Consider the following 26,431-nt stretch of genomic DNA (forward strand, 5'->3'; position numbering starts at 1 on the left):
AATTTTATAATACTACCTTTCAGTACACGTAGACTACATCTTTTGATATGCTTTCTGTTCAGAACCTGGAATCCCAGTTGTGCCTTTTCTAGCTTCTGCTCTGTGTGTTCATCAAACCCTGCCTGACCATCAAGCCATCACCAGAGTTTGATCAGTGTCTCTCGGCTGGATCAACCTGGGGAACATACAAAATTGCATAAAGCAGAGTATTGTCTGCCTTCTATGTCCTGGGGCTCTGGCTCTACTTAAGAGAATGGTGTGTGGTGAAACCCTATAATATGGTTCATAGGTCCCAGAAGTCTGAGACTGAACTCTTTTTCAATGAGAGCTGTATTCACAATCTTACCTGGTCAACCTCTGTGGCTTTATATATATAAAAAAAAAACATTTCAGGAGGGCATCATTCATCTTGTTTGCTTGGATCCACTTCTATCACCTTAGACACATGGAACTATGACATCTCACAGACCAGGACTTGGGGAATTCTCAAGTCTCCACCAGTGTCCAGTGTGCATCTGCTTCAGATGATATAAATTGTTTCTCCATGATGATCTCCAATCCATCTGGGAAAAAGTGGCATGAAGTTGGAAATGCTCTGATTTCATCAAGGTATCATTCATAGAAGAAGTATAGGTCTGGAATGTATATGAACTTATGGAATAGCTTTAAGTTACTTATGGAAACATCTTAACAGGAACAATTAATTCAATGTTTATCCACAATTGTAGCATTTTGTAGAAGACCAGCCAGAAATGTCAGAGTTGATTCTCAGTTCTCCTCTCTGCTCAGGCATTTTAACAGAAGTTCCCATCAGATTTCTAATTCTCTCCTGGGCTCCTCATTGTCTCCTCACAAGTCTGTGAGTCATCAGAAAAGAAAAATAAAGTTTCACTGGGACTCCAGCATACTGCTTTTGCTGTATGATTGACAAGTCAGCTGTTATTACTACTTCCTATCTAAGAGTCTAAGAGTTGTGACTGGAGCTCACGTGGAGTTATTTCTAGATATTATTATTGAGTCTATTATCATATCAGAAAAAATTATTGTAGTAATGGTAATTACAAAATGAGAAATTACATTAAATATTTGTTGTCAACATTTAACACTGGAATACCTTTCTAGAAAAGCACATACACAGGCAAACACACATACGGAATATAATGGAGTCATATGTGGTTACCTAAATATATATATAATTAAGCATTTCTACTCATTCTTTTCCTGAAACCAGAAATATTCTTATCATCCCTGAGCACTGGTTACAAATGCAAAATAGCTGATTCACATTTCTTCAAGGAATGATGCTCTGTGTTTCAACAAGTTAACAGGTTTCCATGGGATTTTTTGGAATCTAAGCTTTAGGAGATTTTTACCTCAATGAAGACCTGTTAAGAAAAAAATGGTAGCAACACAACTACATCTTTGTCTAATTAACAGAAACTAATTTTTGTTTTTGGATGCCAAACTGCAAATTCATGATTATTTCTCAGTTATATGATCCAATCCTTTGAAAGTATAATAGAATAAATGTTTATTAGCAATTTGATAAAAATTCATGGTCCTGTTCAGGGGTTATTTGGACATAAATTTGTTACAATAGATTGACCACAACAGAATGTATATAATCCTAAGTGGTCATTTCCTCTTATGTCTCTGTTCCAGATCAAACAATTCCACACAATGGAGACAGGACCAGGGACCTGCAACAAAATGAAGAAGCTGAGCCCTGCCTGGATTGGGCACATCAGTGCAAGTGTGAATTTGTCTATGCACTAACATAAATGATTTGTGTTATGAGCACCTAGATTTAGAGGAGTTTGTTACACTTTATTATTGTTAAAACGATGACTGGTTTTATATGAAACATGAACACATAGAGAGGATGCAATTTTATGAGAACTGATTACATAATATATTTATAAAATAAATATAAAGTGATAGAATACAGAGACAAATATGACATTATGTAAATAAAAGTAATGCAGTTGCATCTACCATAGATCCTTCTCAAAAGAAACAATTAATTTGCAATTGACACATAAACATCAATCAATATCAGAGGAATTAGAAATGGGCTTACGTATATGAAATTACTGATAGATATTCACATGTATGCATTAATGGAAAAAACATACTTAGACACACATAATGTATAAAAACTTATATAATACAGGCTGAACCATTGTAATAATGAGATGTGCAAGACACTATCTTTAAAACAAACTTTACAACTTGTGGGGGAGGGAGGAGTTGGGAGGTGAGGAGGGAAAGGATGATAGGAGCAAAACAAAGAGGAGGTAACAATGCTTGAAAGGAAATGTACTCATTACCTTATTCATGTAACTGTAACCCTCTATACAGTATTTGTATAATGAAAATATAAAACATATCGAATACATATAAAATATGTAAAAATTCATGAATCCTCAGTTGTCTACAGCTCTCAACTATTTCCTCCTGTATATCTGGGGATGGATATGACTGAGTCATCTTAGGGCCTAGAATCCTATGTGAGGCCCTCATTTAGCATATCCACAGGAAACCAGAGAGGGAAAAGCATTCTGGGATATACACTTCCTGTAGAAACTGTATAATAGAAGTTGAGAGCTGGCCACCCTTTGTGGTCATATGACCCAAAACTCAAGGATTTGATCAAGATTTCATTACCCAAGAACATTTCCATATTGAATCTAGGTATCATCAATGTATTGCAAGCAACACTGGAAATTTTAAGTCACAGGTCAATGGAAAATGAAGTTTTTACATGAAATATGTAAGAATCTCTTCAAAAACAAACCAAAATCTTTCTTAACAATATAAAAAGCAAACAAATAAATAGGGATGCAGTATTATTTCTTTCCCTTCAGAGTTTGTACAGAATTCAGCATCAACAACATCACGAAGACCATGTGACAAAGGCAAAATTATAAACCATCTCAGATCTACTGAATGTGAATATTCAGTTCAGCAAGATAACAAGTGTTCCTTATTAGGTCTAAGAAGCCTTGTGCAAGCCAGGGGCTGGTGGCTCACAACTGTAACTACAGCTACTCAGGAGACTGAGATTTGAAGATTGTGGTTCAAAGCCAACCCAGACAGGAAAGGAAGACTCTTATTTCTAATTGTCCAAAAAGACCTGGAAGTGGAGCTCTGACTCAAGTGGTAGAGCACTAGTCTTGAGTATACATAGTGCAAGAAAAGTGCCTAGGCCCTGCATTCCAGCATGCGGACTGGCAGAAAAAAAATCAGCTGTGTTTATGATAAGTATCAAGGGTAAAAGATTCTCCTTACTACTCTATTAGCCACATATAAGAATATGTCTATTTAACCCACATGTTAAACACACACAGATGTGTATCTGTATATACATGCTTGTGTACACACACATACACATGCCTTCATTAGCTCATTCCCAGTTTTTATAACAAAGTACCTATGCACTGTACAAAGAAAAGTTTTGTTTAATATATGCTTTTAGAGTTAGAAAGTCCTAGGTGCAGTGTCCTTATTTGTCTGTTCTCAGGTAAGGGATGTCATGTCTGTATCAGGATATGATGTGTTATTAGAAAGCCACATGTTGAAGAGGCTGATTATTTGGTTGTCTTCACATCATAGCAATTGACTCTTAAGAGATCTGACTTACTCCTTTAACCTTCCCAAAGGCAGCACCTCCAGTGATCTAAGTACTTCCCACAACTCACTGACATTTGAGGTCTTCTACCTCTTAGCATAAACACACAAGGTCCACTGAGAAAAATCCTTATTACACAGACTTTGTAGAAAAGGCACATCGAAATGTTAGTAGTGCCTGTCCATATGCTAATACACTTGTATTAACAGACAATTAGATTGGAAATGTGTGAAGTTAGTGTCCTCAAAGAAAGAATAATGCACTTAATACTTGCCAGTACCATAATGATGCATTCACTTCTACAGCTTTAGTAGTTACTGGATTGGGAAATTTTTACATTTATAAATGTCATCATAACGTTAGGATCTGAATGCTCATGGTTCTTCAGCGTTAGCTCAGTGATAATATGGGGATCATCTTAGTGTTCTGCAGGGCAGCCACACAGAAGCCCTGTCAGCACCAGGGAATTCTGCACATGAAAATGTATGGCATTAGTTTAAGATGCTGGTCTTTCTTTTTGTGTTTTTTTCTGTGCTACTGAGGATTGAACTCAAGATTTCATAAATACTCTTCTATTGCTGTAATATATCCGTATCTTTTTGCTTAAGGATATTTATTGAAAGTAGGGTTTTGGGGTTCTGCTTGTCTGGGTTACAAGCCCAGACAGCAGTTCAGTTACTAACGATTTCTTCAGTTTGACACTAAAAGAGATGGGTAACGTAGTAATGCACATGTTTATAGAGCAGAGTAATCTGAGTAGACTTCAGTTTGTAGGATAAAGAATATCTCAGTTTCGGAATGGGAACAATTTGAAAGGACAGAAACATGAATGTCATCCAAAGGTGTAGGAGACTTCTAGCTCAGACACGTGGAATGATCACAAAGCTGTTCATGAATCTGTGTCCTTTCAGAAGACAGAGAGCCAAAGTCTGATGTTAACTGTCCTAAATCCTGGTTATGAAAAAGTGCATTCAGGAGTGGAGAGCAACAAATGGCTTATGTGGAGGTGATAGCAGATACCCAGTAGGTAGACTGTACTTTGCAGAACATAACAATATATTTCACAAAGAATATTTCCACATATGTCTTCATCATTCATTGAAATATTTTAGGTTTCTCTCTATTCATCTATCTATCTCTCCATCTATCTTCAGTCTTAAGTCTCATTCTATCTCTGGGTAATTGGGTAATTCTCTTCATGATCACTAAACAATAAAGTTTGTTAAAAAAAAGAAACAAGCTAATGAGTCAGGGAATCTGGTAAAAAAAAAAAATAATTATTTGTATATCTCTGGAACTATCTTTTCCTGGAAGATTGGCTTAGTTAAAAAGCTAGCCAAAAAGTATTTCATGACCAACATGGAAATCACAATTCACTCATATCACAGGACATAAATTCATTTACTTCTCTGGACCCAAGAGAATACCATCCCATGCTAGCACATTTGTATTATTCTGGCTGGGTTGACCTTAATGTATCCTGGGCACATTAAGGACAACCTGTCTGAACTAAGATACTAAAATCTGCAGTCTTATAGCTGTGCACCACACTTCTAGTCCCTGCAATTTACACGTGACCAGGGCCCAGCCCACTGCTTTTAGGATACCATAATAGTCTCTTCACATACTGGTCAGGACTCAGTCCCAGTCAGCACACCGTATGGACATGAGGGCCCCTGCTCAGCTCCAGGGATTTCTGCTGCTCTGGCTTCCAGGTAAGGAAAAACAATCCCTAGATTTACTTAAGAATATATTGTTAACAAAATTTTATCAATATTTCTTCAAGGAAGTCTTTTAATAAGTTAATGTACTATTTTTAATTTTATTTTATCATAAAGATGCTATACAGAGGGGTTACAGTTACGTGAGCAAGGCAATGAGTACATTACTTTTTGAGCATTGTTACCCCTTCCCTTGTTGTTGTCCCACTATCCCTTCCCTCACTCACTTTCCACACTCCTCCCCCTCCTCCCCACGCCTGCACCCTTTGCCAGAAGTTGTAAAGTTCATTTCCAATATACCATCCTGTGGGTATCATTGTTGCAATGTTGCAATGCTTCAGCATTTTGTTATTCCCCTTTCCCTCCCCAGATTAGACAAATGTGTAATCAAGATGCAGGGTACTAAAATCAAGTACAGTGTCAACAAGTTTTGTGTTTTCCATGTTAGGTGACAGATGTGACACCCAACTGATGCAGTCTCTGTCACTGTCTGTGTCTCTAGGAGACAGAGTCACCATCACCTGTAGGGCTAGTCACAGTATTAGCAGTTACTTATGCTGGTATCAACAGGAAGCAGGAACAATCTCCAAGCTCCTTTTATATAGAGCATTCATTTTGCAATCCGGGGTCCCATCAAAGTTGAGTGGCAGTTGATCTGGGAAAGAGTTTACTTTTACCATAAACTGCCTTCAGCCTAAAGATGTTACAACTTATTTCTGTATGCAATATGCAGTGACTCTCCCACAGTGATACAAGTCATAACATAAACCTCCCAGGGAAACACAAGTGTAAGGCTGGCTGCCCAACTGCTCATATTTGTGCCTACATCTGATGACAGTGGTACTCAAAAGAATGGAACTCTGCAGGTCATTTGAAACTTTTGGTTGAAAAAAATCAGGGACCATCCTTTCCAGCTTACTCATCTTCTTCTGCCCAACCAGCACAGATCTGACAATGCACCTGCTATCTTATTAAAGAGACACATCTATACTTACAAGGATCTGAGCTGTGATATTCAATTGGATTCACAAAGTAAACAAGAAGATAAAATTATACAAAATAGATTTTCAAAAGAAAAGCTGTAGATTTTATAACTCATCTTCTTCTGGTCCAGAAATAGGCATGTGGATGTAGAGGATACCTGATATTCTTACCAATCTCTTCCACTTACAGTTCTTTGCTTTCTGGAAAGGGTGGAAAAACAATACAATGGAGAACACAGTATCTATTAAACAATTAGTGGTAAAACAAATTATTTCTATAGGCAAAAGCCTAGAATTGGATCCATGCTACACAGCATTTAAGAAAATTAACACAAACTATTATGAAAATGCAAATATAAGAAGTAAAATTAAAATTCTTAGCAGGAGCACCAGCTGTCCAGCTTTGTGACTATGCATAAGCACCATTTTTTAGCTGTCAGAGTAGGGAGGTGGGGAGGAGTGGGGAGATGGGAAGGGAAAGGATGGTAGGCCTTAAACAAAAGAGGAGATAACAATGCTTAATAGGAAATGTACTTATTACCTTACTCATGTAACTGTAACTCCTCTGTACAGTATTTTTCAATAAAAAACATATTTTTAAAAAAATCAAACAAAAAATTCTTGAGTGTAAACAAGGAGGATTTTCTTAGTATTTTAGAGATTCCCATTTTGGTATACACATTCACAGATCGTGCTATGTGCATCTAGTTACCAATAATATTTATCAATCTATTATTTCCCAGTGTTGACAGTCTTAAAGTAACTGGAAAAAGCACACAGTATTCATGTGTAAGTTCTTCATGGCTGGCATTCCACTCCTTATATTGGATCTATATAGAAGTGGCCTTGACAAGTGTCTGGGTTTCCATTCTCATCCATGGATAGAACTCTCATCTCTAGTAAGTTGGATTCTCCAGTATAGGCACCAGATGGAGACAGGTCTCTGTGTGTTTAGAACCCTATTAACGTAATACAGATCTGGAGACTTTGCAAGATTATAGTCTAGACAAAGTAGAGCATATACAACTGTATGATATAAATGAGATAAAGATGTCTATTAATGCTTCATGTCATTTATTCAAACCACACATTTCTTTTTTTTAATTTAATTTTATTTGTGAACATACTGTACAGAGGAGTTACAATTACATGGGCAGGATAATGTGTACATTTCTTACCAAGCATTGCAGCCTCCACCTTTGTTTACCCTTCACATCCCTTACCAGCCTCCCCCCTCCCCCCCATCCCAATCCTTCTCCTTCCCCCCCTCAACCCCCCCCCCCCCCGCACTGACGTTGTAAAGCTCATTTTGGACATGACAACTTGTACTTCTCATTGTTGCAACAGGTCCACCTGTATCCTTAAACTACTGGTTTTTCCCCATCTCCTCCACAAGTTATAATGACATCAAATATAGTGAAAGCAGGGGTTATACTGTGGGGGAGGGACATACAAAGCAACAAAGAGATAATCTTATAAATGTGTTAGAAACACATGCATGAAAGAAAAAAAACATTAAAATACACATCTAAGGGTTCATTTTCCTGACATCACATTATCTGACCTTTTCCGTTTGACTCAAACCTATACTAGATATTACAAATAAGGGAAACCATGGGACCTATGTTTCTTTGGGCCTGGCTTACTTCACTTAATATAATTTTTTCCAAGTTTTTCCATTTCCTAACAAATGGGGCAATGTCATTCTTTCTGATGGAGGCATAGAATTCCATTGTGTATATATACCACATTTTCTTGATCCATTCATCTACTGAGGGGCATCTGGGTTGGTTCCATATCTTAGCTATGGTAAATAATGCTGCAATAAACATAGTTGTGCTGGTAGCTTTAGAAACCACACATTTCTTTATCGCTTTCTTTAAAGGCAGCAGATTTGTATTGCCAAGTTCAATTTTACATATCCAGTTATTTCAAATTTCTACAAAGTGGCACTGCTTTTGACCACTGAAGAAGTAGATGGAGTGGGGGCTGCAGGAAACTCCATCCACAACATCAAGCAATCAAGAAAGATAAACCCAGGTCATGGAAATTCCTAACCACACTGGCCTTGTGTATCTCTGACCTGGAGACTCCCTATGTGTCTCAGGGTGAAGTCTTCTAGACAGACTAGCCCTTCTTTGTTCCCTGTCATCTCAGCTTCTAGACAGTCTCCTGTTGTGAGGGGCTTCATCCTGCAAATGTCCATCATCCCCAAAATAAAACTGCCACTTGCCCCTTGTCCTTGAGATCAGATCAATTTTATGTAATCATATGACAGTGTCACAATACTCTTATAGATTCACAATTCCTAGGCCCAAATTATGCACTCCTGCTTGTTGGACACAAACAATTCACTTTGAAGATCTTCTGGCCTGACATCCAGATAATACACCTGGTTCTAACGTATGAATCCAGACTAAGAGCATCAGGCAAAGGAGCCTGAATGGCAGAATACAAAGTGCCCTTTTATAAGTCCTTCCTCCTTTGATTGCCTCAGGTCTTTATTAAAGATATTTAGGAGCCTGAATCCCACTTGGGCACAATGGACACTCCTCTTAGATCCTTACTCTTTGCCTTTTCAGCATGTGGTCACCAAATTTCGTGATGTTGTTACAGCCACAGTATTATGTATTAGCATAGGAGAGTGACAGTTTAAGTCATGTTGGCATAGTCTGCTTTAGTTCTATAGATAGTATGTGAAAACTGAAATGGCTCTTTTCTTTTTCTGTGTGCTGGTACCGGTACTTGTATTCAGAGCCTGGGAGCAATTCCTGAGAATTTTTGGCTCAAAGCTCTACCACTTGAGCCACAGTTCTACTTCTGGAATTTTTAATAGTTAACTGGAGTTGGCTTTGAACTGTGATCCTCAGATCTGGACCTCCTGAGGAAGTAGCTTGGATTACAGAGTGAGCCACTGGCACCTGGCTGAAATGGCTTGTTTTTGCTAAAGAAGAATTTTGGTGAGTATTTATATTTTCTGAACCTTTAAGGGTCATATATTATGACAGAAAACAATAACAAAAACAAAAACAATAACAATGAGAGTATCTTATAGTGTTAAGGATTTATTTCTACAAAATATAGAAATACATTCTCAAATGCAAACATCTTTAAAGTATGCTTTGTACCCATTATATTTTTCCAGCAGTAAGTGAGGTCATGACATATTTCATATTGTTACTCATTTTCCCCGAATTCAAATTTGGTATTGAGTAATAGGTCTTAGTGTTATTTTTAATTTAACATTTCTTCACAATTATTTTCTAAGCATTGTTGAATTTAAAATGGATTCATGAATTGATTTTATTTTTGTGTATATCTGTGTACTTTTCTTTTCTAAGTCCTTATGTCCTTAACTGCTTTTATTGGAATGAGACTTAGATTGAATCATTTATAAAATGATAACCAGTTTCTACTTTGTTATGCTAAGTGACAAAAAGTTAAAATGCACAAATCATAAAAATTATACTAAAGGAAACAGTAAAAACTTTGTGGAGGTATGAAACATTTACTCTAATTTTATCTGCTCATCATGATTTGTTGGCTTTTACAGAGATTATTGCCCAGAATTTTGCCATATATGGCCCAAATAATTTTATGCAAATAACTCTTGTTAGTTTGTTAAAATATCTTATTTTGCAAAATTTCCTAGAAAAAATTTCAAGGTTAGATTTTGCAGAACCTTACCTAGAATTAGATTTGTTTTTGGTATTTCTTTTAAATTAAGAATGATAGAGAAGGATATATTGTCTTGCTATTTGTTTATTTATACGTGCTGGGGTTGAGCATAGGATCTTACATTTGCTTAAATGGTCCTTGATTACGTCAGCCATACACTCAACAATACTTTTAGTGGTCATTTTTGAGATAGGCTTTGTGACCATATTTTTATTTGACTGTCCTGCAACCAGGATCTTTAGGATCTCAGCCTCCTAAGTAGCGAGGACTACTAACCTGATCTCTGCCTCCCAGCATCAATCTATGATTCCGACTCCTCGAGCATTTGTTTTCAGCTGTATGAGCATTATTCTAAAGTAAACTGAGGTAGGCAGTATTTTTTCCCAGAAGCGGATTATTCTGGTCTCAAATGCTTTAGTGAGAAATGGAGCACAATCAATTTGTTTCCATGTTTAAATGATTCATGATGTGAAATTAGCACAACAGTAACAGTTATCATCATTAAAGGAAGGGCCAATAAAATGTCAGCCTTACAAGCTAATTGTAAACAGGAATGTGACCAGCCTGGCTTGGACCCAAGGATACTATGTAAATCATCAAATGATTCAAAAGAAAAGGGCATGGGTGTTACATCTTTGAAAGGGAGGGAAAAATGGAGTTTTTCCAGGAAATGTCATTGAGGTGGAAAAGGAAGGGATGGTACGGGGCAAAACAAAGGAGGAGGCAAAAATGCTCGATAGGAAAGGTACTCATTACATTGCTCATGTAACTGTAACCCCTCTGTACAGTATGTTTACAATAAAAAATGTACAAAAAAGAAAAAAAAGTACAGGCAAAGTGACTACAAGTATGTGCAGATACTAGGGTATCCATATCTTTGAAATTAACAGCATTAACATGAAGCATAGTTTGCATACAAGTGATAAATGCTTGCCTTAGGAAGCAGAGGGAAGCAATAAATTCTCTAACTTTTTAAATAAGTTTTTTATTGTGAATGTACTGTACAGAGGGGTTACAGTTACATGAGCAAGGTAATGAATACATTTCTTATCAAGCATTGTTGCCTACTCCTTTGTTTTTCCCCTACCATCCCTTCCCTCCCTCCTCCTCAAATACATTCCTCCCTCTAACTCCCCCCCCCTGCTAAATTGTAAAGTTTGTTTTTCAACATAGTGCCTTATATATCTCATTGTTACAATGGGTCAACATGTATTCCTATTTAAACATTTTGTTTTTTTCCCTTCCCCTCTCCAAATTATGCCGACATTAAATACAATCAAAACAGGGGTTATAGCGTTGGGAAGGAACATGCAAAGTGACAAAAAATCCAACTTTAACATAGACTTCTTTCTCATCTCTAAAGTCTTAAACAACCCAAGCAGCTGACACTTAAGGGAGAAAATTGAACCTCTGTTTTGCCTTGACAGTTTGACCTTTCCTGGGCACAACTCTCAGCCTTCTGAATACAGTCAGAGATGGCTTTCCAATCTCTTTATCCTTTCTAGGTCTCACAGCTCAACTCCAGAGTTTGCTACATTTCCCCCTTGTATTATTATGTAAGACAATATGATTGTCCTTTCTGCTTGAGTGGAAACATGCTTATGATAAACATTGGAATAGACAAGGAACCAACAGGACAGCCCCTAAGATGGAAGCTCTTGGACCCAAGAAGAGACATAGCCAAGTCAGCCCCAGGTCATTAATAATTTTTAACTTGTTTAATTCAATTTTGATCTGTTCTAACTTGTTCTGAATTTTTTTGAGAATTGTTAGTTATATTAAAACAACCCTTCAAATTCTTGTTTTTCATCAGCAAATAATCTATGGAAGCTCATTTTTGTCAAATACTTGATCTTAACTCCATTATTTCCTGATTTATTTCTTCCAGAATTATGGCCCTAACATTTGTTGTCTTGTTGAAAAGACAAGCTAGCTGACTAGATTCTCTCTGGACACCTACTCCACAAGTTTAGGGTCAGGTAGAATAAATGCTGTAGCTACAACTCTATCATCAGTACTTAATAGTATAAGGTTATCTTCAAAATTTTCTGGAGATCATGTTTCATTCATCCCTTATTCTGGTTAGTTTAATTATTAAGTAATAGAGGTACATCCTCCCAATGTAACAGAGTCCTGAATAATTTCTCTTCAGAACACGAGATGTTTTTCTTCCACAAAAGAAAAAGACCAACCAATTCCAAGTAATTTTCCTTTAGACAAAGCAAGTATTGCTACAGAACAGTTACTAAGATGGTTCACAAAACTGAAACATAAACATTTTTGATGAACTATAAATTCAAGGTCCATACTTAACTCATTCTCTATGATTTCATCTTTTTTATTTTGATTTCATCTTTTTGCTGACTAATTTTATCCTAGGTTATAAATTTGTCCCCTTCTAAGGTGACAGCAGTTCCGACTAAATTTTGCAATAGGATATTTTGTACAGAGGGCTTTCCTCAATAAAAATGAAGTTTTAATCATTGTATTAATGTCCAATTGAAGCCTTATGTTTGAAGAACTGTAAATTCTGTCTCAAGAGCTAAATATACAGTAACATTTTTTTTTTTCTGTAAGAGCACTGTCTTGGGGGTAGACTCTCTGTATTTTGGAACTGAAACCAATCAGTTTTTTCTGACTAAATAGTTCTACTCTACCTTTATATCAATGGACAGGTCCCACTTCTGACTTGTTAGATATCACAGTACAAGTTAAGTATAATATTGACCCAGCACTGGAACCCTCCTGGCAGAGGCTTGCACTATGCAAGAGGCACTCACAGTATGAATAAGTGCTGTTTCCATTACAAAGACATGGCATTAATTTCCTGTCCATTGTCCTGTAAGCATCTCTCAGCTTCTTGAGAAAGCTTCTTCATTTGTTCCTAGATGGGAATAGTTGCTGTTCTGCTTTGCACTGTTTATCCAGTGCCTGCAGTCATCTTCATCCTCTTGAAGGATTCATCCAGAGGTTCCTTGGTATTAGATGATCTTTACTTCATTCCTGGGTATTAGTTTCTGGGCTGGTAACCAGATGTCTGCAAAACCTGTGGAGACATAAGCATGACCATGGTGCCATACTTTGACAGTTTCAAATTTCCAGTTATTATCACTATCATCCTTCTACCATACAGGCTGACATGAGATGGCAATTTTTTCAGAACTTTCCAATGTTTATCTTCTGGTGAAGTATTGGATGCAAAATTAAATTTTCATAATTTAGGGTACATAATGATTGCTATCTGTTCTTTGGCTGGTCCAATGACCTATGCCTATTCCCCCTTCCTGTTTACTTAGTTGAGACTTGAGTGTATGGTTACTGTATTCCACAATGGCTTGTCCTTGAGGATTATATGGGATTCCTGTAATATGTTTAATGTGCCATTATGTAGGGAAGTTTGCAATTTAGTACTAGTATAAGCAGAACATTGTAGAGGAATCACCTATGATCAAAGAACTCATTGCCCTGGGACAAAGGACCGAGCAATTGGGAATGAGCTCTAATGAGATTAAAAGAAGTGGGTTAAACCTTGAACAGTTGATGAACAGGTGGATGAACAGTTCTTTCTGCTGTGTAGACTGTTAAGGGAGTTGTTACAAGAGCAATATACCTTTCTCTTTTTACTTCTGTCAGTAAAATAAAGAGGTAGTCTTCATTTAGGATAACAATCTTTGGCAAAATTAATTGTATATATTTTAGAGATGAATAGACCTTACCATTTTGATTATGATATCCTAGATGTTTCAGCTAACTGGAAAGAACTATTTATCTCCTTATATGCTAGGGATTCAGGATTCACTCTTTCTAACTCTATATTTTGAATATGTTTCTGTAGTAGTTGCAGCTCCTCTTGAGCCTGTGGAAGTTAATACACCAGGTTACTTAGATCACTATCTTCCTGAAATTTATAAATCAGAATTCCTAGGGAAGGATTTAACCAATATTTGCTTCCCAGATAAGAGTAGGTAGATGACTGACAAGTCAGGTGAGAGTAAACATGGAGACCCGTAAAAATAGATTTTAAGCATGGCTTACCTGGAACTTATTAAGGATCAAAGTTAAATCAGGAAAATTTGTGAGTGTCATCTGCCCCTTTGTGAGCCTGACTATAATTGCTACAGAAGCTCTGACTCCAAAGCAACTTACATAATTAGGGAACAGACATGTTAAACAGCAAAAACTGATCTTGCTAGCTACATCCTTTGCCAGGCAGAAGCTCTGCAATTACACCCAATCCAATTTGTCCAACCTTTCTTTGATTTGTTGTATTTCTGGGTCTCTATTAAGAAAATTTCGGCCTGTGCCAAGGAGACCTAGGGTTTCTCCTATTCCATCCTTTAATGTTTTCAGGGCGTCTGTTTTGACTCCGAGGTCTTTGATCCATTTGGAATTGATTCTGGTACAGGATCATATATAAGGATCTAGCTTTAGTTTTCTACAAGTGATTAACCAATTTTGCCAGCACCATTTACTGAAGAGGTTGTCTTTCTTCCATTCTATTTTTTTAGCTCCCTTATAGAAGATTAGATGACTACAGGTCTGTGGATTCATTTCCCGGTTTTCAATTCTATTCCATTGGTCCTGAGGTCTGTTCTTGTGCTAGTACCAAGCTGTTATGATTACTATGGCTTTGTAGTAGAGTTTGAAATTTGGTATTGATATTCCTCCAGCACTGTTCTTTCTGTTAAAGATCATTTTTGCTATTTGGGGTCTTTTATTGTTCCATATGAATTTTGGATTGTCTCCTCTATTTCCTTGAAGAATGAGGTTGGAATATTTATAGGTATCGCATTGAATTTGTAGATAGCCTTGGGAAGTATTGACATTTTCACGATGTTGATCCTTGTAATCTAGGAGCATGGGAGGTTATTCCACTTTCTAAGTTCTGTTTTGATTACCTTTTTCATGTTTTTTAATTTTTCATCATAGAGGTCCTTTGCTTCTTTGGTTAATTCCTAGGGGTTTTTTTGGGGGGGTCTATTATGATTGGAGTTGCTTTCTTGATTTCAGAAATGCTTTCCTCATTGTTGGCATACAAAAAAGCCATTAATTATTGAGGGTTAATTTTGTAACCTGCTACTTTGCCAAAGTTTTGAATCAGCTTGAGTAATTTGGGAGTGTAGTCCATGAGATTCTTTAAATGCAAGATCATGTCATCTGCAAAGAGGGAGAGTTTTACTTCATCTTTCCCTATTTTGATCCCCTTTATGTTTGTATGTTGCCTTATTGCTCTAGCTAGGCATTCTAATACTAAATTGAAGAGAAGTGGAGAGAGTGGACATCTTTGTCTCGTTCCTGAGTTTAGAGGAAAAATTAGCATTTTAGTTAAGAGGTATTCATTTGAAGGATTTTTGACATAAACACTTAAGTGAACTTAGTTTAGTTACTAGTTTAATGTCATTAAAAACTTGACAAATTTAATAGTACATGTACTATTACTTTCATGAGTAGACATAAAGAATGAGATGCTGGTTTTAGTGTATTAATCCTAAACTTATTTAAATCACATTTATTTACATACTGAATTCACTACTAAACTATAACAACAAATTCTCACTTATAAATTCAAGACATATTCTGACCATCTGCTAGTTATTTAAACCTTCAGTCATTAGTCTTCTTCCTTTATCCACTTTGAAAGAAACATTTAAGACAATTCTTACTTTCTAAATCCTTTCTTATCTAAGGGAAATCATTTTTCTGTTTCCTCAATTTTATTTCCAAAGCCTTTCATTTACTATCTTTCTTTCTTCACATTCCCTTGTCTCCTTAATTTTTTCCATACTTTGTATTTTGAATTAACACTTAGAAAAGTTTTAAACTCAAAAGACTATACTTTCAGGGATCATTTCTATAGTTCGTTACTAGAAAAGTTTTAAACTCAAAAATCATAGTTTTTCTTAATATAATAGCAGACACATTTGTTGACACCCAGATATAATGATGATCTTCTTTGTAGTTTGAGTCTAACACTGCCCCTTTTTTCTTTCTCTTTTCTCTCTGTATTTTTTTGAATCACAACTGGCTGTGAGCAGGGCCTTTTAATGAGCCCCACACTTGGTAATTACAATTTATTCTTTTAATTCATCTGACACAAGATTCACATTTTTTATATGGCCACTACTCACAACAGTATAGATAATAGCTCATAAGGAAACAATTCCAGGCAATATCAACACAAAAAACATTACAACATGAAACAGAAGCACTTTAATTTGATAGAGGAGAGTAACTGTCTAATATTAAAATATCAGATTATTTTGAACATGTTTAACCATACATACACACTTGTGCACAAAGTTTTAAGGCACACTTAAGTTTTATAATTGAAAATAGGCCATAAATCCCACTGACAAAATGACATTATTTTGCCCAATATGATATAACGTGGTCAGTGTTAGAAAAACAGACAACACCAAAGAATCTATGAGACAAAATGCAAAACAGAAAACTCCTGTTAACAATAGCATTTGTATATAGATAATCAAGACCTGGATAGCACAGAACACATTCCAATATACATTAGTACACATATTGATTTTTAAATATTTCCTAGATGGGCTTCAGTCTCCAGGACCTGGAAAGAGAAATAGAGAAAGGAAAGGCACATGGTCTTATTTTATGAATGCAATAGAAATCTTTAGAAGGGTCTGTGAACCCCCATCCTATACCAAGAAGGTTATTTAACTTATGCAAGCATCTGAATTTGCTTGGAATTTTTATTTTCTGAACAATTCCTTTTAATCTGCAAGGTTGGCATTTGTGGCCCTGATGAGGTCCAAGCATTCTGACACTCTGAATTAGTATTATCAAAGGGAAGCATTTGGAGAAGTAATTCTATTAACTCAGTTTGTTGTACATTTTTATGAAGATTGCCTCAACCTGGCTATAAAATAACATAAGGGTCTCCATGCCTGATTTCTACTGAAGAGATAGTCACTTATCCTGGCTGTGTTATCTTTTCTCTTGCCCTGTGTTCCTGATTAATAGCTTCATCATCATACTGTAACTGTTGAGCCATGTTCAGCCAACCTCTCTTCCTCCTAAGTTGGGCAGCCCCCCAATTTGTATGGGGGCTGGACATGCTCCTTTCTAATGGTTTGGCTATGGGCTTCCTCATTCCAGGACATTTTGAATTACAAATACTGGTTAGACTTCAAGCAGGTTTCCTTTTTCTACATAGGAGCTTCCAATACAGACCTACACTCTGATTGTGGAGGAGTTTGAAAAGGCTGAAACATCATTGTAATTGTTGCATAAAAATCAGTTTTTATGTTTTTTATTGTAAAAATACTGTACAGAGGGGTTATAGTTACATGAGTAAGGTAATGAGTACATTTCCTATCAAGCATTGTTATCTCCTTCTTTGCTTTTCCCCTACCATCCCTTCCCTCCCAATTGGATTATTTCCCCCTGGTTAAGAGCCATTTCAAATGGCCTGACAATCTCCTTCCATCACCAAGTTTGAAGCATTCCTTGTGGAGGCAACCGATGACAATATTTTTTGACATAAAAGGCTAAGTCCTCAGTCTTTTCTCTTTACTTTTGCTCCTGAGGCTGCCAGCAGCATCTTTGTTGACTTAAAATACTCAGCCCTTTTGCTTTCAGCTTGCCCCATTGTTACCCTGGCAATCCTGAAGTGTGGTCCTAGTGCAGGAACTCCTCAGGGTTCTTCTGTTGACTTTTTCAAAATCTTCAGTTCACTTGTTATTCAAGCCCCATGTTGGGGCTAACTACAACCAGGATCACCAAGATGACATGATACCTGGACAATGAAAGGAGAAAAGAGAGAAACTACAAAAGGAGACAGCAGGGGATCCAGAGCTGAGATCTCAGTAACAAATCTTTTAATTTAGTTCAGTATTGATACTAGGCTTTGAATATGTTTGAAGTTATAACACTATGCATAATTTGCATACAAGTGATAATGGAGTCCCTTATCTTATGAAGCAGAGGGAAGCAATGAGCACTCCAACATTAGCATAGACTTTTTAAAAATTTATTGTGAAAATACTGTACAGAGGGGTTACAATTACAAGGGCAAGATAATGAGTACATTTGTTTCCCCTTCCCATCCCTTCCCATCTTCCCCCTGCCCCGCCTCCAAACACTCCCCCCCACCAAAGTTGTAAAGTTCGTTTCGACATAACGACTGACTTGTACATCTCATTGTTGCAATGGGTCCACCTGTATCCCTATTTAAACAATTTGTTTTTCCCCTTCCCCTCCACAAATTATACCAACATCAAATACAGTGAAAGCAGGGGTTATACTGTGGGGGAGGGACATACAAAGCAACAAAGAAATCATCTTATAAATATGTTAGAAACAATTGCATGAAAGAAAAAAAACATTTGAATATATATCTTAGGGTTCATTTCCCTAATATCAACTTATCTGACCTTTTCTGCTTGACTCAGACATATACTAGATATTGCAAATAAGGAAAACCATGGGACCTATGTTTCTTTGGGCCTGGCTTACTTCACTTAATATAATTTAAAAATTATATTAAGCATAGACTTTTATCTTATCTCCAAGGCCTTAAACTTTGGATGCACAAGCAGCCACAGGGTAGTAACTTGAACCTCTGTTTTCCCTTGACTGTTTGATATTTCCAGGGCCCAGCTTTCAGCCTTCTGGTTACTGTTGAGATGGCTTTCCAATTTCTTAACCATTTCCAGGCCTCACAGCCCAGCTCCAGAGTTCCCTACATAAATCCATGTTTGAATTCCTTTTATTAAGTAAACAAGCAGCTCCAGACATCAAGCAGGCTTCTGATATCTTCATCAGTTCAAGCATTATTGCAGACTATGAATCCCCACCACATGCTCAGGAGCTTTATCACTGCTCCTCAAGTCAGCTAGTCTCTCCTCTTCCATGTGAAGTTCTCTCACATCTCTGTCACTGACACATTGAAGGTTCCACAGCACCACCTGATGGTAATAAGCAAAACAGCTACAGATCTCAAACTGTTGGGACAGTTGTTCATTTACTCCTACCCCAAACACAAAGAAATTATTCTTATACACTAATAGTATCAGGGATGAACACCAACCCTGAAATCTTGAGCACATCAAAGAAAATCAATGATCTCATAGAGCATTCCATTTAATGTATTGACAGACATCACATGAACAAAGGGCTGTTCCTAACTTGGTCTTTCATGATTCTTACCCCTTTTTCTGTGCTGTCTGGGCCTTTGAACTTAAGGCCTGGATGCTGTCCCTGAGCTGTACTGCTTGAGCCACATTTCTACTGCTGGCTTTTGGTGGTTAATTGGAGGTAAGAGTCTCACAGAGGTTTTTGTCTGAGCTGGCATTGCACTATGATCCTCAGATCTCCATCTTCTGAGTGGTTATCTATCCACATTGGACATTACCTGTGCTTCACATCATGGAGAGAAGTTCTACAGAGGGTGGCATGTAATATATGAGCACCGTGTAACAAAGATCATTGGATTTTAGGCTTGATTCAAATCCAGACTTGGGCATCTGTCTCTGTCTCTGTCTCTGTCTCTGTCTCTGTCTCTGTCTCTGTCTCTGTCTCTGTCTCTGTCTCTGTCTCTGACTCTCTCTCTCTCTCTCTCTCTCTCTCTCTCTCTCTCTCTCTCTCTCTCTCTCTCTCTCTGTTCTTTCTCTCTCATCTCCCCTCCCCAAAGTTCCAAGGGATTTATAGGCTTTTATGTCATGAAAAAGGATGGAAGTGCAAACACACATTGCTTTGTATCACAGCTACATTTAAGAGTACTCCTAACACAAATGTTTCTTTTTCTTAGTCTTCTCCCATTTAGTGCATTGTCATAGAACTTTCTGCCCATTGTAAACAAAAGTTTTCCCAAAGGCCACTCACTTTATGTTCTTGTTTGGGTGTAGTATCGATTGATCCTCATGTGTGAAGGCCTCTGCACTTACTCTACTTCACTGTCTTCGGTCTTTGTCCTCACTGTATGAAGATGTCCACTCTATATTTTTAGCTCCAATTCTTAGTCTTCAACCTTGGACATGTTGCATTTTACCCCTTCCAAGTCTATTTGAGACATAATCCCTAAACGCAGTCATTAAAAACACCATCACTTAGTCAATACCTTCATTTAGACAGTAGACAAAATGGATGATGTAGGAACACACAGATGTGTGAAATGGAGTACACTGAAGCAGATATGAGTCCATGGTTTAGAGAACATCTCAGCTTCTGAGGGGCCTCAGCGTCAGATAATAAAGATAGGTGATACATGACACCCAAAAGCTTAGGAAATAACTGATGTAGAAATCTGTAATGCTCACTTAGCTAGAAATAGCATCAAATTCTTTCCTTAGTAGAAGCTGGGGTTGGTTAGGGGAGCTTATATGAACTGTCCTGGAGGGAGGCACTGGGAAAGAACATTCACCAAAGAAAAACAGTCATTTATGAGGAGTGTGCAGGCCACCAATGCAAAGACCAGGGGATGGTCTATACCTTGCCGATCATGATTTTTTATTGCACCTATTTTGTTTTTGCATAGTATTTTTAAAGTAAAATTTAAGCCACCTAGCTACCTAGATAGCTTTCTGGATTTTCTTTTCTTCCTTGCTTCCTTGCTTTATTCTTTCCTTAAATTTCTATTTTTTTCTTTTTTCTACTTCCCTACATATGTACATTTCTATCTATCTACTTCTACCTAGCCAACTACCTACCTACCTATGATTAGTGTCATCACTTATCAATTTCTGGGTAATACTGATTATGATTATTCTTTTGGATATGACAGGGAAACAGTGAAAACTCTGGGAATCTGGTCTTATAATATCTAGTAACAGAGCAGCAGTCTTATATAATTATTTTAATTGTAAAACTGTTTAAATTTTTTCTGAGTGACTTAATTATATAAAAAGCTGTCATGAAAACCATAGCATGGGGCTGGGAGGGTGGCTCAGTGGTAGAGTGCTTGCCTTACATGCATGAGGTCCTGGGTTCGATTCCTCAGCCCCAAATTAGCAGTGGAAGTGGTGCTGTGGCTCAAGTGGTAGAGTGCTTGCCTTGAGCTGAAGAACTGAGGAACAGTTTCCAGGCCCAGAGTTCAGGCCCCACAACCAACCGGGGAAAAAAAAGAAAAAAAGAAAAAAGAAAAAATAACCATAGCATGGATCATGTCAAAATTAAAATGCACTTTAAAAAAACAGCAGTAAAGAACAATAGAGTCAATCTGCCTTAGGTTTCCAAGGAAAAATATTTTCTTTTTTTTTTGGATAAATGCATAGATTTTCATTTTCTTTTCTTTCCATTATTTTTTTAGAGACACTAAAGTTTATTTAACATTTAAAAATGTTTCACTTCACTAACATGACAGACAGATCCTGTACAAGCAGTTAAAATCCAGGGTTAGGGCAGGAGAGATCTTAACCTATTTCAGAGGTGGAGTGAGGGAGCTGAGCAGGCCTTCAGGATGGGTCAGGCTCCTCCACTAGGTGGAGAGAGGAAGCTTTAGACTCATTGCCATCAGGAGTCAGGCTTAATGCTCACATAGAACAAAGAGCTAGATACATTGGGAACTGATATCGGATGAGTCAATAGGGAGGTCAGTGGTTGTTTCTTCAGTAAGAAAAAAGAAGTTGTCTAGGGTGGGACAGGGGCTGGAGAGTAAGGGCCACCATTCCACAAAGGTCCCTTTCTTTTCCATTAACACTGTCCCTTCATTTTCTTTTAATATCTATTTTATTGTAAAGATATTGTACAGAGTTCTTGATTTTTGCTGTTCAAACTGGAGTGAGGTGATACCTCAATGTTGTTTTGATTTGCATTTCTTTTATGGCTAGGGATGTTGAACATTTCTTCATGTGTCTATTGGCCATCCTTCTTTCTTCTTCAGAGAAGCTTCTCTTTAAGTCTTTCGCCCACTTATTTATTGGGCAATTGTTTCTTTGAGGATTTGTTGTTGGGTGGTTTAATTTTCAGATGCTGGAGGGGATGTGGACAGAAAGGAACCTTACTTCATTGTTGGTGGGAATGTAAACTTGTTCAACTACTTTGGAAAGCAGTATGGAGGTTCCTCAAAAGACTTCACATAGATCTCCCCTATGATCCAGCAATCGAACTTTTGGGCATTTACCCAAATGTATACAAACAAGACCACACTAAAGCTACCAGCACAACTATGTTTATTGCAGCATTATTTACCATAGCTAAGATATGGAACCAACCCAGAAGCCCCTCAGTAAATGAATGGATCAAGAAAATGTGGTATATATACACAATGGAATTCTATGCCTCCAACAGAAAGAATGACATTTCCCCATTTGTTAGGAAATGGAAAGGCTTGGAAAAAATTATATTAAGTGAAGTAAGCCAGGCCCAAAGAAACATAGGTCCCATGGTTTCCCTTATTTGCAATATCTAGTATAGGTATGAGTCAAGCGGAAAAGGTCAGATAATGTGATGTTAGGAAAACGAACCCTTAAATATGTATTTTAATGTTTTCGTTTCTTTCATGCATGTGTTTCTAATGCATTTATAAGATTATTTCTTTGTTGCTTTGTATGTCCCTCCCCCACAGTGTAACCCCCGTTTTCACTTTATTTGATGTCAGTATAACATGTGGAGGAGATGGGGACAAACAAGTCGTTTAAGGATTCAGGTGGACCTGTTGCAACAAGGAGAATTACAAAATGTCATGTCAAAGCAAGCTTTACAATGTCGGTGTGGGGGGGGAGAGGGTGGTATGATTGGGTGGGGGGGAGGGGGGAGGCTGGGAAGGGATGTGAAGGGTAAACAAAGGAGGAGGCTGCAATGCTTGGTAAGAAATGTATGCATTATCCTGCCAATGTAATTGTAACCCCTCTGTACAGTATGTTCTCAAATAAAATAAAATAAAATTAAAAAAAAGATATTGTACAGAGGAGTTACAGTTACATGAGTAAGGTAATGAGTCCATTTTCTATTGATCATTGTCACACCCTCCTTTAAAAACATTTTCTGAGGACAAATTTGTTCTGTGCAGGTCTCTAGAGACTCCACCCCTGGTGACTTTAGTTCTGGGCTTTGACAGGCCTTTCAGCCAGCCTGCATCTGGGCCAGGCCTGCAGCTCTGCCCACTGCTTGAGGATTTGCATGTGCCTAGAGCACAACCTACTGCCCAGAGAATTTCTTTATAGTCTGCTCACACCCTGTGCAAGAGTCAGTTGCAGTCAGCACACAGCATGGACATAAGGGCCCCTGCTCAGCTCCTGGGGCTCCTGCTGCTCTGGCTCCCAGGTAAGGAAGGAGATGCTAGGAATTTACTCAGCCCATTGTTGCCTCATTCTTCATGAACGGTCTCAGAGCAAAGTTAATTGTGTTGATATTTGTCTTTTGTTTCCAATGTCAGGTGCCAGAGGTGACATCCTAATGACTCAGTCTCCATTCTACTTGTCCGCGTCAGTAGGAGACAGAGTCGCCATCACTTGCAGAGCCAGTCAGGGCATTGGTACTAATTTACAATGGTATCAGCAGAAACCAAGGAAAGCTCCTAAACTTTTGATTTATTGGGCAAACAGCTTGCAAACCGGGGTCCCATCCAGATTCAGTGGCAGTAGATCTGGGGAAGAGTACACTCTCACCATCAGCAGCCTTCAGCCTGAAGACTTTGCAACTTATTACTGTCAACAGAGTAGTAGTTACCCTCCCACAGTGATACAAGCCATAACATAAACCTCCTAGGGAAGCAGAAGTGAGAGGCTGAGCTGCCCCAGCTGCTCCTCCTGGGGCCTCTGCCTGAAGATAGTGCTTCTCAGCTAGAGCAAGGCTCTGAGGTTCAGTGGGGGTTTGGTGCAGGTGGTCAGTGACAATCCTCTCAATTTCATCTTTCTTCCATCTCAGCCTCAGGGGCACCAATCAGACAAGGTTTCTGTTGTCTTATAAAAAACACAAGTCTGTATTTCAGAGCATCAGTGATGTGGTATTCAGGTGGATATGATTTCCACTTGGTCACAAGAGAGACCTTTGCCTTCTCTTTCCTCCTCTTAAACTGCTGCAAGCACTTCCTGACTTGCATAGTGTTTTCCCTTCTATGTCTGAGATGAAGGCTCAGCTTGACTTTGTCTTAAGATATTAGTACTCCTCTGTTCACTCTTTAAAATGAGGTCTTGCTGGGTACTGGTGGCTCATCCTGGGTACTGGTGCTTCAATCCTAACTACTTATGAAGCTGAGATCTAAGCATCTCAATTCAAAGGCAGCTTGGGCAAGAAAGTCTTTGAGATACTTATTTCCAGTTAACTACCAGAAAAGCAGAAGTGGAGCTGAGGCTCAATGTGCTAGAGTGCTAACCTTGAGCAAAATATCTCAGGGAGAGTGTACAGGTCCTGAGTTCAAGCACTATGATGGACAAAGATAAGGAGGTATTTTAGTAAAGTCCTGAGGCTGGTAATTCCCTAGATCAGTAGCAAGGACAGAGGGGAAGATGAACAATGAAATCCATAATATGCTGAAAAATGAATGGAACTAGAGATCATGTTGAGTGATATAAGTTGGGATCCCAAAGCAAATTGTCCAAGACACCACTCATTTGTTGAACCAAAATGATGATGATGATGATGATGATGATATAATAATAATAATAATAATAATTAAGTAGTAGTGACAGTAAAAATCAATAATGGGTCATGAATGCCATAAAGGGAAAATGTTTAAGGAGATAGATTAGGGGAAAGAAGGGAGCAAAGGCACTAATGATGGAATATGAATTAAGTATAATGTAATATATAGTATAATCCATACATACACACATACACTTATGAATAATGGAGTCTATTACCTACTGTCAGAAAAATGGTATGTGTTAGACAGGAAAAACTGGAAATATAAAATGAATAGTGAAAATTTTGAAAGTACACTGCATTTAGGTATAGAATTATCAAGAAATCACTTCATGCTATTAATATACATAAAATACAATTAATCAAGAGGTAAAACAAATAAAATGTCAAAATTTCACATAGGAAAATACTGGAACTCTCTTGCAGAACTGTTTGAGGTAATAACGAAGACAAAACTCCAAATGAAAAGCTTACCTGTTGATTTGTCACAAAGTTGTCAAAGTTGTGTGCATTGACAAACAATGCATGCAAGGATAAAAATCCAAATCTTGACCTTCTAAACCCTGGGAAACTATGGGTAATACTGCCCCTTTATCGATAACAGCTAGAAACTAGGGAGCTCTATTCTAGGCTTTCAGGGTACATAGGCAGCTGGGACCATGCTTTTAGAGGGGTCATGTCTTCCCATGTGAAAGTTTCTATTTCATATTTTACTTTGAAAGTGTAATCACACTTGATAAGGATGACACTTCCACCAAGATTCCTGTAGTGATGTTGTTAAGTACAGGTCAGAAAGGTAAGAGAAGGAGGGTTGACCCTTAAGATATGCAGCCTTGAAGGGAACTTGGGCACATAACATGTGGGAGGTGAGGGGGGGCTGCAGTGTCAGTGCTGTCCCCAGCAGGTTCCTGGATTCCTCTGCAGTGAGCAGGTCACTACTTGTCCTCAAGGGCACAGATTGTATCCTGAGCTTCATGATGCTCAGGCTAAGAGTGAGGAAGGCTGTGTGGTGATTCTCAGGGTCAGAATTTAAAATGATGTGTTAAACAATTAAAATTATATTTACTAAATTGTTAATCTAATAGCTAATTTAATGCATATGAACAATAGACATATAACTTCTGCATTCATTCCTTTATGAAATACAACAACTCTGTACTGAGTACCCTGCTGATTCCCCTCAGAAGCAGTGAGGACAGCCCTGGAGTATCCTTGCCACAGAGTCAGCCCTGCTCTGAAATCTGGGTCTCTCAGACTTTCACCTAGGTCCTAGACATCATTCAGTTCATGCCCTAGATTATAATCACTTTCTTTTCTTGGGGCTCTTCCTTCTTCCAGGAAGATCCACAGAAAGCTCTTCTGGTCTCCTTTTTCCCCTATCTTCAGCTACATCTCTCAGTCAGGAACTCCTTCCCTCACAACCCAGGCAAATAGAAGCCTGCCCACATCTTTGGTTTGGGGTCATTGCTTCAAATTCTTCCATGTATTCCAGTTCCTGAAGTCTGTGAGGACTTGCAATTCATAAGACACATGTTGCTGAAGCCAGACCTGGAGCATGAATCGTGAGAATTTAATGTGTAGTCCTCAGAGCCTGGCTACTTTTAACCCCACTTGAATAGGTGTTCTTGGGGTCTCATTTCATGATTCTATTATCATGTCCCCTCTAAAATGCCAGGTAGCTTTCATACCTACCCAGCAGCCAGCTACATTTTCCTTATTTAGTACCAGTTTTGTCCTACAATGAATGGTAGAGAGAGCAAATTTCTCCCGGTAAAGGCAGTAACAGAGACTGACAGGCCCATATGAGAAGAACAGAAGTTAAATTAAAGAGAATTTGAAGGGGTCAGTATAGCTTTTCAACAGGGAAT

At 37.9% G+C, this 26,431-nt stretch overlaps 1 pseudogene and 1 gene segment (V, D, J or C); both read left to right on the plus strand.

Annotated features, from left to right (window-relative positions):
• Positions 1-15,839: 15,839 nt before the first annotated feature.
• Positions 15,840-15,908, plus strand: LOC138804398 (small nucleolar RNA U3; annotated as a pseudogene).
• A 7,232-nt stretch (positions 15,909-23,140) lies between these two features.
• LOC138804371 (immunoglobulin kappa variable 1-9-like) lies at positions 23,141-23,678 on the plus strand. The segment is given in 2 exon segments: positions 23,141-23,243; positions 23,356-23,678. Coding segments are annotated over 2 exon segments (378 nt in total).
• Positions 23,679-26,431: the final 2,753 nt, after the last annotated feature.

The sequence above is a fragment of the Dipodomys merriami genome, unplaced genomic scaffold, assembly GCF_024711535.1.
Source record: "Dipodomys merriami isolate MVZ:Mamm:240054 unplaced genomic scaffold, mDipMer1.0.p SCAF_36, whole genome shotgun sequence".
NCBI classification, from domain to species: domain Eukaryota; kingdom Metazoa; phylum Chordata; class Mammalia; order Rodentia; family Heteromyidae; genus Dipodomys; species Dipodomys merriami.